Genomic DNA, 13,797 nt, shown 5'->3' on the forward strand with positions numbered 1-13,797 from the left:
TTCAGATCCCCACTCCTTCACTCACGAAGAAGACCCCAAGATATTTAAACTCCTCCACTTGCTATGCACTCCAGCGCATTGCTATGGACAGAATCGGTAACAAAGGCCAGCCCCAGCAGAATCCAACACCCACCAAGAACTAGTCTTACTTATTACCAGCAATTTAGACCAATCTTTCGTAATGGTTGTACAGGAAACGGCTAGGCCACAAAAACGGACCTAACACCTCTTTGGTATTTGATCAAACTTTAAAAACACATGTAGACTGATTGGACAAATTCCCAATTAACCTCTAATATCCACAATCAGGAACAGTGCGGTCCAACTAACAGGCCTATTCTCCTCTTCAGCTCCCTGGCATATCCAACCTGATGGTTTCCACCATCTGGTTCAGGTTTTGTTTGTCATGACCAGTGTTGGGACTAACGCGTTATTAAGTGACGCGTTACAGTAACTACGTTATTATTGTGGTAACGAGCACGGTAACTAGTTATTATGCCAAAATCAGGAACGCGTTAGTCGTTACTGGGATTTAGATAGGGTCGTTACTCGTTACTTCGTGTGGTGGCTATCGCGGAGCTTCCACAGATTCAGTAACATTAGCAAGTGGTGGAAGCCAGCAGGTGGATGAAGGAAAGGGGACGCAGAAGGAAAAGAGACCCGAGGCAGCCGCCGGTCCAAGTGTGAACTGAACTTCAGGTAAGAAGTTATGACCTGCAGTCTCTCTGGGTCAGATATGAACCAAGTTTAGGTGGAGTTTATTTTCGTTATTCTGACTTTTTCCGTACTGCGTGCTAGCTAGCATGACGGAGTTTCTATACAGCTGGGTGGGTGCTATGAAGTTAATGATGTTGAACTTTATTTTGTTCATAAGTTATTAGAGTTGCCAACCGTCCCGTCTGGTATTCAGAGAAAATATTACGCGTTTCTTATTGAGGTGAAAAGGAACAGTTTGTCCCGTAATTCAGCTACAATGAAAAAGACACAAAGCTGGAGTTATTCTGTCTTTGCTGCACAGCTGCCTCTTCTCTCATTCTCTCCCCTCTCTCTCCTGTTTCTACTTCAATCATGAAAACTGATCAATGATCAGCTGATCGGCTCTCTTGTTTTTCAGTTGGTGCTCCCGCTAGAGCTTTTGGTCAAACTAAGTTTATGTCATCGGACCCTGCGAAGGCCATTGGTGGTGTGAAGCCCAGTAAGTTTGGTCTAGCATGCAACTACTGCCATGGCGATGGACACTGGAAAGCAGAATGTCCCTTGTTGAAAAGCAAGTTGGGGCGTACAGGCAAACAGGTTAAGCCTGCGGCTCTTACAATTCCTGCACGGGAAAATTCAGTAGTCTCTTGGGAGACGCCAGTTTCGACTAAGTCTGACTCAGAGAGCTATTCGGGGTTTGAGGATTTTGTGTCAGATGGGTTTGTATCACTCCCGGGTGATGTTCATAAAGTTCCTGTAAAGATTTTGCGTGACACAGGAGCGAAAGAGGAAACCAGCGGATGTTGCGCTAAACAACAGCAGCACGTTTAAGCTTGATCAGCTGTTGTTAGAATTTATTTAATAGTAATTTCTAGTATCAGCTGATGTTTGCTGGAGCCACAGCTGTAAAGCTGCTGGTCATGATGTCGGTTTGGATATGTGGTGAGAGGGAAACATGAAGATGAAACCAGGAGATGTCCTTACTGAATCATCAGAGCTGAACAGGTGATGGAGAAACAGGTTTACCTTTTAGGTGACATGGATGAGTTGAAGGGAAGTTATGAGCTGTTTCTGAGAGACAAATAACACCAGGATCCTTTTTTAGGTAGCTGACAGCTGGTGACTGTGCAGGTGCGGGTCTAACAAAGTTTTGCCAGGGGGCCAAGGTAGGGCATTAACAGGGAGAGGGGGGCACAAGGAAATACTTTTCTTTCTTATTCTCATTTAAAATGTCTAGCTTTTATTAAATAATTATCTGAATCTTACAACAAACGATTGATAGATTGATGCATATATACCATCAAAACAGTGTGCATCACTGTCACAACAGTGTTTGTTTTCATTCAAAGGCTTTAAGATTTTTCCTATAATGGCGGCCGGTCTCTAGTCAAAATGCCCGGGCCGATTTTCTGTCCCAGTCCAGCTCTGTATGCAGCTCATCTGCAGTCTGGTGTTACCTACATCTTCCTATTCAGAAGGCAGAATTTCCGAGTTCTGGGTACAATTGAAAGCACCACGACTGCAGTTTTTGTGTTGGATGTAAAAGGCGCACATGACGCTGTGACGTAGGCTAGAATCATGGCAGCAGTCAATGACGGTCCAGGCGTGGGATTTCTCTTGTGGAAATATGCACATTATCTTTTCCTTTCTATTGGTAGGTGGCACAGAGCACTTGTGGCAAGTAAGCAAGCTAGAAGACTGGCAAAGTTATGGAAGCAACACATTAACAAGAGAATTCTGAGTAAAACCAAAGTTACTTTCCCTAGTAACTAGTTACTTTGAAAATAACGAGTAACTTGAAGTAACTGAGTTACTTTTGAGAGAAGTAACTAGTAATGTAACTAAGTTACTATTTTAAAGTAACTTACCCAACACTGGTCATGACCACTGACCACCTTGCAGACAACTTCACACAACCACTCCAGCAATTGAGGTGCATAATATAGTCCATTTAGATTCAATGTTCTCAACCTTCCTCTGTTGAAGGACAGTCCAGCAACCTCTCCTGCCACCTAATCAAACTCATTACTAAGTGATGATCAGTTGATAGCTCTGCTTCTCTCTTCACCTGGAGGTCCAGAACATGTGGCTGCAGATCTGATGATAAATTTACAAAATCAATCATTGATCTGCAGCCTAAGGTTCCCTGGTGACATGTACGCTTATGTTTGAATGTGGTGTTTATTATGGATAAGCAAACTGCCCTTAGCACAGAAGTCAAAGAATAAAACACCTCTTTTAAAATTCAAAAACAGAGAGCACAGTCCAAAAGTCTTTAGCCACCCCCTATTTCGTTATATTTTTCCTGGAAAATGGGAAGTAGGTGCAGTAATTTATTGAAATTGCAAACATACACTACCAGTCAAACGTTTTGACACACTTTCTCATTTAATGGTTTTTCTTTCTTTTCTTTTTTTTACTGCTTTCTACATTGTAGATACAAACTATATGAAAAAAGATTTATGGAATTATGTAGCAAAGAAAAGATGTATAACCCTAGCCACCCTTTGCTTTGCTGACAGTGCTGCAAACCCTCGGCCTTCATGATGTAGTCACCAGAAATGGTTTTCACGTCACAGGTGTGGCTTGTCACAGCTCATTTGTGGAATATCTTGCCTTCTTAATGGGGTTGGGACCATCAGTTGTGCTGTACAGAAGTCAGTTTGAGTTAGCTGACAGCTCTATTTAACAACTGTTAGAATTCATATTATGAAATGACAGTCAGTCTGCAAAATCAAAGCAATCGAAGCAAAGGGCGGCTATTTTGAAGAATCTAAAACATGTTTTGAGTTATTTCACTTTTTTGTTTACTTCATAATTCCATGTGTTCATTCATAGTTTTGATGCCTTCACTGAGAATCCACAATGTAAATAATCATGAAAATAAATAAAAAACATTTAATGAGAAGGTGTGTCCAAACTTTTGACTGGTAGTGTACATAGAACTAGAGTATATAAGGCACAGTTTTTATAATTCTATAAAGCTTGAAAATCAATACTTCATATGAAAAAACTATGACACAGCCTGAATTCTCTTAGGCGAGCTTTCTTGTAATGTCTCTTTGGAGATTAATATCTAAATTTCAGGAGCAGGACCACACCTCCAAACACACTCCTTCCGGTTCTCATCTATATGTGTTCCCCCAGTTCTCTAAGCTGTACATTCTCTCTTCCACAGCATGTCTTTATCCTGTCTTCCTTCTCTCACCCCAACCAATCACAGCAGATGGCCCCGCCCCTCCCTGAGCCTGGTTCTGCTGGAGGTTTCTTCCTGTTAAAAGGGAGTTTTTCCTTCCCACTGTCGCCAAAGTGCTTGCTCATAGGGGTCATATGATTGTTGGGTTTTTCTCTGTGTGTATTATTGTTGGGTCGACCTTACAATATAAAGCACCTTGAGGCGACTGTTGTTGTGATTTGGTGCTGTGTAAATAACATTGAATTGAATTAAAATGCTATCAAACCCCAAATGAGGAAGTGGGCCCAGCTAGTGAAAAGCAGTCTTTGGAAATAGACCTACAGGTTTCTTGACAAATTTTCTCAAATTTTCTCTTCTTAAGATGTTGAGTGTCTTTTTCTTTTTTTCCGTTCTGATCCAACACTGTTCTATTAATATTAAAGTCCACGATGTGGGGAGATCAGTCGAAGACTGGCTGGATCATTTTGTGTGTTTTTCAATCTAGATTTGCTTTTATGACATTGGCAGTTTGTGTAGAACCATTGTGATTGACACAACTGACTAAAGTGTAACCACAAGCTATGCCAGAGCCTCCACTACGTTTTACAGATGACTGTAGAGACCTTTCTTGTAGTGTTTCCTGACTTTCTGCACATACTGAAGATGGTCTGCACCAAGAATTTCAGCTTTAGATTCATCATTGATTCATCATCAATAAGATTTGTTGCCACTGATTTTCAGTCCAGTCCTTGTGTAATTTGGCATACCTCAGCCCTTTCTCTCTGTTTTCTTGCTTAAGAATGGATTCTTGCCAGCCACTGTTCCATTTAGAAGCCTCATTTCTGATGAGGCTTCAACAAACAAACTGAAAGGCCAGATGTATCGGTCAAAAGGCTTCTATCAGGTCCTTGCTGCATTTATTACAGATGGTAGATCAATTTCAATTTCTTAACGACACGACTTTCAGATTCCATTCATCTGCTGTAGATGCTTTTTTTCACCACTTGGGTATGTTGCTGAGTGGTGGTATGGTGATTAGAACTATTGCATCAGATCAAGAAAGTCCTAGTTCAACTCCACCACCTTACCTGGGCCTTTCTGTGTGGAGTTTGCATGTTCTCCATGTGTTTTTGTGGGTTCTCTCCAGATGCTCTGGCTTTCTCCCACAGTCCAAAGATATGCAGTTAGTGGGGTTCGGTTAAGTAATGATTCTAAATTGTCCATAGGTGTGAATGTGAATGGTTGTCTCTTTCTACGTGTTAACCCTGCGACAGGGCGTATCCTGCCTCTCGCCCTATGGTACCTGGGATATGCTCCAGCCACCCTGCGACCCTGCCAAGGATAAGTGGAACAGCATGGAATTATTATTATTGTAATGAATTATAATTAATGACACCCAGTTACTTCAATCAGAGGTCACTAAAGTAAATTGGTGTGTAACATTACCAAACCAATGTCTGACTCTGTAGTTTTCTCTGGTACCCGTCCCCCACCAATTGGAGCAGAAGTGACATGTTTAGCTGCATGTTCTCCTTAAATTGCTGGCTGTCTAAGAGACTGTGTCTGCTCCTAGACCACTAAAAGTTACCAAAAAACATTTTTAAAAATAAAAAAATCACAAAGAAAGAACAATAATTATCCACAACTACACCAAAGAGTAAAGCAGTGAAATGCTGTTTATTAAACATTCTCTCTCTCCCTCTTAGTACACGAGTTAATAATTAATCAATAAATCGATTTCCTCTGCCTTACAGAAACCTGCTCACAGCAGGATGATTATGTTAATGACAGCAATCTTCCTCAGCAGCTTATAACCCAACCAGAGATGCAGACACAGTTTTAGTTCATTTGAAAGCCTGACAGGTAGCCTTGTCCACCCTAGCTGGACAACTCAAAAACAGTTTTATTTGCTGTTATCTATTGTCCATCTGGGCCTTACTCATCTGGGTGATTTCAACATCCATCTAGATACTAAAAATGACAGCCTTAACACAATTTAATCTATTATTAGACTCAGTTGACTCAAAAGTCATTTCTGTGCTTGTCCTGCTACATCTCACTGCAGCATAATATTTTAATACAATGATTAGAACATGCTATGGGTATTAAAGGTACTGCAATGCAGTGGGCTGAACCATATCTATCTATTAGACACCAATTTGTTCCTGTAAATAAATTGTCCTGTTTAAACACTCAGGTTAATTACAGAGTTCAGCATAGTTTTGTGCTGGGACCAATTCTGTTTACATTAAACTTGATTCCTTTAGGCAGGATCATTAGAAAACATAGCATAGACTTTTACTGCTATACAGATGATACCCAACTGTATTTGTCCATGAAGCCAGATAACACAAACCAATTAGCTAAGCTTTATGTCTTTGAGACATAAAGACTTGAATGACCTCAAGTTTTCTGCTTCTACATTCAGATAAAACTGAGATTATTGTACTCTTAAAATCTTAAATCTTAAATGATAATGAAATGATGAGCCCAATGATAACCCTGAGAAAAGAAAATCGTGCGGTCTCATTGGAGTTACAAGATGTTTTTCAGTTTCCAACCATGGGGGATCTGGATCCAACCAATGTCTAATGTGCTGTAAGGTAAAAGACCAATGATATAGTTTGGATTTTGGTACTAACCAACCTCCTTCTAGTCTTTGTTTGGGGCGTTCGTGGCTCAAGAGTTGGCAGTTCGCCTTGTAATCGGAAGGTTGCCGGTTCGAGTTCCGACAGTCTCAGTTGTTGTGTCCTTGGGTAAGACACTTCACCCGTTGCCTACTGGTGGTGGTCAGAGGGCCCGGTGGCGCCAGTGTCCGGCAGCCTCGCCTCTGTCAGTGCGCCCCAGGGCGGCTGTGGCTACAATGTAGCTTGCCGTGAATGGGTGGATGACTGAGTGTGCGCTTTGGGGTCCTTAGGGACGAGTAAAGCGCTATACAAATGCAGGCCTTTTTTTTTTTTTGTAGTACTGTCCACTTTATATGTGAACAGCTGTTATTCCATATAAATTACTTAAACAAAGAGTCAACTTTTTTCCAGTAATCAACTGGGGGAGGTAAAGGAAGCACTGAACTTTTCTATTTTTTTAAATAGTAGAGTAACTGTTCTTAAAAGTAGAAGCTACAGAGGACACTATTTGAATACCTAAATAATTTATCCATCCATCCATCCATTCGCTTCCGCTTATCCTTTTCAGGGTCGCGGGGGGCGCTGGAGCCTATCCCAGCTGTCATAGGGCGAAAGGCAGGGTACACCCTGGACAGGTCGCCAGTCTGTCGCAGGGCCAACACACAGGGACAGACAACCATTCGCACTCACTCGCACATTCACACCTAGTGACAATTTGGATTATCCAATTAACCTATCCCCACAAGCTGCATGTCTTTGGACGGTGGGAGGAAGCCGGAGTACCCGGAGAGAACCCACGCAAACACGGGGAGAACATGCAAACTCCACACAGAAAGACCCCGGCCTGATGGTGGAATTGAACTCAGGACCTTCTTGCTGTGCGGCAACAGTGCTAACCACCGTGCCACCGTGCTGCCCTAAATAATTTATATTATATATATATATATATATATATAGTTGCACAATGTTGACATCTAATTGGATATTGAGAGTCTTGTCTGAATTAAGCAACATAGCGGCAGATTGTGTGAGGTTGATTTTACAACCTGACAGTTTGCCAAAAGTACCTATGATGTTCAACAGTGTGGACAAGGACAACTGAAAAGCCAGTATGTATACTAAGGTTTCATCGGGGTATAATGAAATATGGTGTATACCTTACAGTACAAAGGGGGTGGGGGGTGCTAAGGTTTGTATAGAGCAATTAAAATAAGTAGTGAGAGTGAGCATCCCCGTCTTGTTCCACCAGAGTATACTAAATATAGTTGAGGAAAACTCTAATGCAGATACTAGCTGAAGGGTTAGCATATACATTTTTATCATCTTAATAAATTTGGGACCTTTCCATAAATATTTCCACTCCAATCGATCAAACACAAAGAAGCATCAAAGAAGAAAAGTCCAGTCTGAGACTGGGACCTTCTGGACTCACCGATAACATTATGTTGTCAGAAGACAATCTTCCTTTTGTAAAGCCTGTTTGATCACTGTGAACCAGTTTGCCCAGCACTGTCTCAAGGCATGCAGCTAATATTTTGGCATATAGTTTAACAACTGCATTTATTAAGTAAATGGGTCAGTAATTACCACACTCCTCCAGAGTGGGCCCAGCGTTTCTAAAAGTGTCAAATATAACTCAGGAGGTTTTCCATCTATACCTGATAAACGACCTTTGTTGGTAAGTTCGAGGGCATAATGCAGTTCTCAGAGAATCTCAGGTTTTTACGTGTTCTGCAGAATGAACTGGAAGGTGAATATTCTTAAAGAAATCTTCTGTTTCCTCCTCAGATAGCGAGTATTCACACGAATATAGCTGAGCAAAGAAAGTTTTACAGGTATCATCTCTGAAGGTGCATATTTTTATTTATTTATTCCAAAAACAACAGGAATATTTCTATTATTATTATTATTATTATTATTCTATCTCACATTCTTTACATTTTTTGTAATAAGTGCCATGGTCTCTGTGCTTCCCTGGCTGGCTCAATGTCAGGCCAGATGTTTTTATTATTATTGTGCTCTCTCTTTCTGTCTCTCTCCTCCGTTAGAGCTCTGGGCAGAGCTCATCTCGGGCTCCCGCCCTTGGCCCATGCACCTGGCCTAATTACTCACCTGCCACTGATCTGCCTGATTACCTGGCCACTATTTAAGATGGCGGTTCAGTGCTTCTTGTCACTCTTGTCACCTAAGCCCTCAGATGATACAGTCTGAGCTGTTGTCTGTGAAGGTTCTCAGTCATCCAGGTCAGGGTAGTCTAAGGAGCTTGGAAAGAAAAGTGTCTGGACTTCTTTAAGTTGCTTGAAGACGTTTCACCTCTCATCCAAGAAGCTTCTTCAGTTCTAGGGTCAAATGTTGGAGAGTCCCAGATTTAAACCCTGTGAGAGTGTCCCCCCAAGAGGGACAATGGACCCCCTAATGACCCTCTACCTCAGTGGTTCCCAAACATTTGCCCCCCACAGCTCCATTGCTGTTTATTTCACACCTCAAACATTTAGTAAACAATTAAGCAAATACAAGTAATCTGCAATAAAATACAGGCAGTAATAAAATAAACTACTAACTCTTTTACGCTGCGTCCGCACCTACACGGGTATTTTTGAACACGCAGCTGTTTCGTCCACAGTAAACGGCGTTTGGAATCACCGAAAACTGAGATTTTTTTAAAACTCCTTTTTTGCGTTTACGTGTGGACGAGGAATACAGAAAGTGGTCATCCCAACGTCAAAGGTATGTGCCTTAATTCACGTCACGCTGTGGCCACGTTATTGTTTACATGAGATGAATTGCAGAATAGCAGACAGAGACGAAATACTGTTAATCTGACTGTCTGCAGGTTTTACACAGTTACTGTCCCTCCATTTACAAAGGCAGAGGCCTCACGGTGTCATTATTTTACATGTAGTTGTTTTTTTCCTGTGTAATAATATTCAACATTGATATCAATACATTTTTCAAAAAATGCCTCTCTGTGCAAAATGGGTTTAAAAACATAAACAGCTGTGGGATCCTGTTTGTCTCTGATTTAGACAAATCGTGGCAGGATCAGCCTGATGTTATTTGTATCCCGCTGTAACTTTACTGTATAAAGAGCAAACATCTCCAACATGTCAGGAGTAGTTAGTCATTACAACAAGTGTTTGTAAAGTAAAAATCAAGAATGTGGGATACCCAGGGGGCGGGCTTCACACATTAGGTAGAGCAGAGCTCTACCTAATCACACGAGCCAAGGTGTGAAAACGGGTGTACAACCCACTATGAAACCTACCATGTTTCGATTCAAGAAGGTATTCATATCAGCTCCAGTGAATAGTGCATAATCACTCGAGTTAGGCAGTTCTTTAGTCAACAGTGGGGAGATGTGTACCTCATAGATGGTAAGGCCTTAAATAGATACATATACTAGTTTTTCCACTTTTAGATTAAAGCAACAATATGCCCAACTCCACCGATAAACTGGAATTAATTTTCTCTTGTATATTAGTGTTACGCTTCATCAATATCATAACCCCTTTCTGTTTAGAACCATCGCCTAAAGCAACAATGGTCTTATAATATTTATTCTCCATTCTGTTTACATCCACTGGTCTGAGATTAATCTTCTGTAATAGAGCTAAAACCAATTTCTGCCTGTGCAGGACATCGAGGATGCTAGTACATTTTAAGGGAGAATTCAGCCCTTTAACAGATAATAATACTGTTAAAGTTGATCGATAAAACTGTTAAACTGGCCATAGATTTTTAGATTAAAACACAAATACATAAAAAGCATACTCAACACCTATAAGTAAAAAAACAAACAAACACCGAGCATTATCATTATCTATCTATTAGGTTATGGGTCCCTTTGGAATGTCTGTAGTGTCATTTATGTGTTGATTATTGTGTAGTTGAATCCACACCACCCCCCTCCCCCAACCACTTATTAGCTAACGTCCTTGACAGTCACGAAGCGAGGTCTAGTGAACCTGTGCCGGCTCCCCTTCTGTACAGTACAAAGTAATTGCGAAACCTAGTGTAAGAAAACAACATAGAACAGCCAACCACCATATTGAAATTTGCTGTATTTGGCATAAAATTCCAACCTCACCAATCTTGAGTGCAATCTTGTCCATTTAAGTAATCCAATGGTTAGCATTCTTTTTGACTTGGCAAACAAAGCCCAGTAGGTTTTCAACTTTGACTGATAATGTATCCACCTGCATAATTAAGTTGTCTTGGACAGGCTACAGTAAGGTTCCATGTTCTGAGATAAATGCACTAAGTGGTGATAAAGCTTACTCTAAAGATTTGGTCATCATGTTTCTCACCACAGACTGCAACGTTTCTCTTTCGGCTTTAACTGTTTGCCTTATTAGCTCCGCTACCTCGTTCGGTGTCGGGCTAGCCCTGAAGCATTTATTTACTAGGTTTTGTGTTTTTGCGGTGAACTCGCTGGATTTTTCTTGCTCAAACCTTGATGTGAAAAGATACACTAGCTGTGCTATAACTGTCAAAGACAGGGAGAATATGGCAGGAGTTCAATGTGGCATGACCATGTCACTGCATGCCTCATCAGAAGTCCTCCGGTCCCCCTTCTTAAAGATGGGAGCCACAGCCCTGTTCTGCCAATCCAAAGGTACCACCCCTGATATCCACGCAACATTGTAGGGGCGTTTCAACCAAGACAGCCCTACAACAGCCAGTGCTTTCAGGAACTCAGGGCAAACCTCATCCATCACAGGGGCTCTGCTACCAAGGCCTCATTAATTATTATTAATCTCTTGCTCTCTTCCACGGCGCATCTTTTATCCTCTCTTCCTTCCTTTCTGTCAAAGGGTTCCTCCTGTATAAAAAGGAGTTTTCTCTTCCACTGTCGCCAAAGTGCCTGCTCATAGCAGGGTCAAATGATTGTTAGGGTTTTCTCAGTTTTCACTGTATTATTGTAGGGTCTTCCTCTTACAATTTAAAGTGCTATGAGGGAACTGTTGTTGTGATTTGGTGCTTTACAAATAAAACAGAACTGAATTGGTCTTATCTTTAATACCCCAGCTGTCCTGCCAGTTTGTTTCCTTTTCAAAAGCTTTCCTGCAGACATAGGTTGAGCAATGATTAACAAAATTGCCCGCCAATCTCTAAAATTATAAAATGTCTGTCTTTGAGTGACGCTGAAAAACAAGTTCATGCATTTATTACTTCTAGGTTGAACTACGGTAATCCATTATTATCAGAATGTCCTAAAATCTCCTTGAAAAGCTGAATGGAATTTCATTCCAAATACATTTTTTCCAAGATGAGCTCTATAAATTGGGGGCCAAGGATCAGCAAGCCCCAGCCTCAGGCCCAGCAATGCACACACCCACATACCAAGACACAAACACCAACCCGATATCACAGTAAAGCGCGTAACAGACACACCAGTCAGACGATGCAGTACCAGCAGGAGGAGATAATAGATATAAAGCCGAGAAGTGACCAAATAAGGTGTGAGGTACACTCCGTGGTCCTTCTACGTCACAAACCATGAAGTTGGCTCACTTTAAAATGCACTGCTGTGTTTATTTTGTTTTTGATTTTCTTTTTTGTTGGCTTGAAATGAAATCTCTCTCCTTGTACTGCAGCTTACTGCAACGTCTGCATGAGTGTCCATTGCAGGCATTGAAGAGACAAAGCCTGAAATGGACACATTGGACAAATGGACACACACACCCAACCCACTGACTGACTCACTCACACATACCCACCCACCAATGACACAAAGACACCCATGCACACATATCAACCCCCTTTGAAGTGCACCCCACCCCCCACTTCCCTCCCATGCCAGCAGCAAACCCAGGCCATACCCAAGTCTTGGGGCTCACCTGCACGCTGCGTCAAAGCCAATCACAAAAATGGGACAAGACAAACTGCTCTGAGTCTAAGACAAGCTACAGCTAGCAACAATCGATCGCTCTCACCTGATAGGTGTTCACATATCCTTTCCCAGAGCCTGTCAACAGGCATACAAGACCATATAGCATGCATGTAGTTCTTCTAATAACTGTCTATACAGTGGGTGCATATGTTTGAGTATATGACGCCTATTTGGAACATCCTTTGTCATATATAGTGTGTTCTATGGAGAGCTTTGTATGTCACAAGTTGCTGTAGTAAGAACACATGTTGAACATGGCAGCATGCCATTGTTTGAAAAACGTTGTAGTTATGAATTTTCTCTGCTAGTTTACTGCTCGAAAGCTTTAAAGTTAATAAAAACGCCCTCAGTTTTTAATGGAAGCCCATTAGCCATTACAATTTGTTAACATTTCAGAATTAAAGCCCTTATTTTGAAACAGAAAGTTATTCTGTTAAGCATGTCTGAGTCAAATTTCCCAAATAAAAATCCTTGAATAGTTACAGTAAAGGAATTGAATACTCTCACTTTGTTAAAGGGAAAGCATTTGATTGCTTATTGAAAATATTAAATACTTTCATGCTATCCCCCTTAAACTTTTTTAGGCAAACTCTTGTTCTCTAGAGAGCAACAGAACAAGTCCAACATTAGCATCAGTTCTTCCAATTTCTCTAGAAATGCTTCTAACAATTAAAGACAGGAAGATGGTCATAGATTAATAAATGAAAACACTTTTTGGTGCGGGTTTCTGAATGCTTCATTTATAATGGTTTATACTGCGTATGACTAATATACACACACAAAGAAACCTAAAAAAAAACTCAGTCAAAGATAACTGTTAAAATTTGTATTGCCATACTGTAGTATTTGTATCTGGCCACTGTATTTACTGTTTATTGCATGTTGCTCATGTTTTTCTCTCTCTGCTGGTCTTCAAATAAAATTTTTACGTGCAACCACCCAATTTCCCCGTGGAGTAAAGTAAACTTTCATCTTATAACCATAATTTTAGGCTGTACCTTTCTCCAATGTAGCCAGCTGTGCACTGGCACTGACCGCTGATATGGTCACATAGCCCTCCGTTACGACACGTGCACTCCTGGGAGCAATTAATGCCAAAAGATCCAAATGGACATGGCTGGGCACACACTGGACCCTGATGGAGAAGAATATATCACGTTTACATGCGCATCAAACATGTCTCGGAAGGAAGCGACATATCAAACATATTAATTATTAGCAAATTAGGTAATGACAGTAATGTCAACAGTATCCAGTGAGCAGTTTCAAACTTCTCTAGTCTAAGAAAAACCCTTGGTTCATGTTTATGGCCTCGATTTAAACTTGAATTTATGGAAAAAACCTCAAATTAATTTAAACTAAGACAAATAGTTTAATATATGCAACTTTACATTTCACAATTCTTT

The 13,797-nt window shown here is 40.9% G+C and overlaps 1 protein-coding gene across 5 annotated transcripts in view; it reads right to left on the bottom strand.

The window, feature by feature from the left end:
* The window catches only part of LOC120715268 (multiple epidermal growth factor-like domains protein 11), a 254,980-nt gene that overhangs the window by 73,254 nt on the left and 167,929 nt on the right, over nt 1–13,797 (bottom strand). For all 5 annotated transcript variants that reach the window (XM_040002151.1, XM_040002150.1, XM_040002149.1 and 2 more), the window contains exon 9: nt 13,390–13,526. In XM_040002151.1, coding sequence (XP_039858085.1) covers nt 13,390–13,526 — 137 coding nt within the window. The remainder of the gene's footprint in view (nt 1–13,389; nt 13,527–13,797) is intronic.

Source organism: Simochromis diagramma, unplaced genomic scaffold (genome assembly GCF_900408965.1).
Source record: "Simochromis diagramma unplaced genomic scaffold, fSimDia1.1 OVJJ01000430.1, whole genome shotgun sequence".
NCBI lineage: Eukaryota > Metazoa > Chordata > Actinopteri > Cichliformes > Cichlidae > Simochromis > Simochromis diagramma.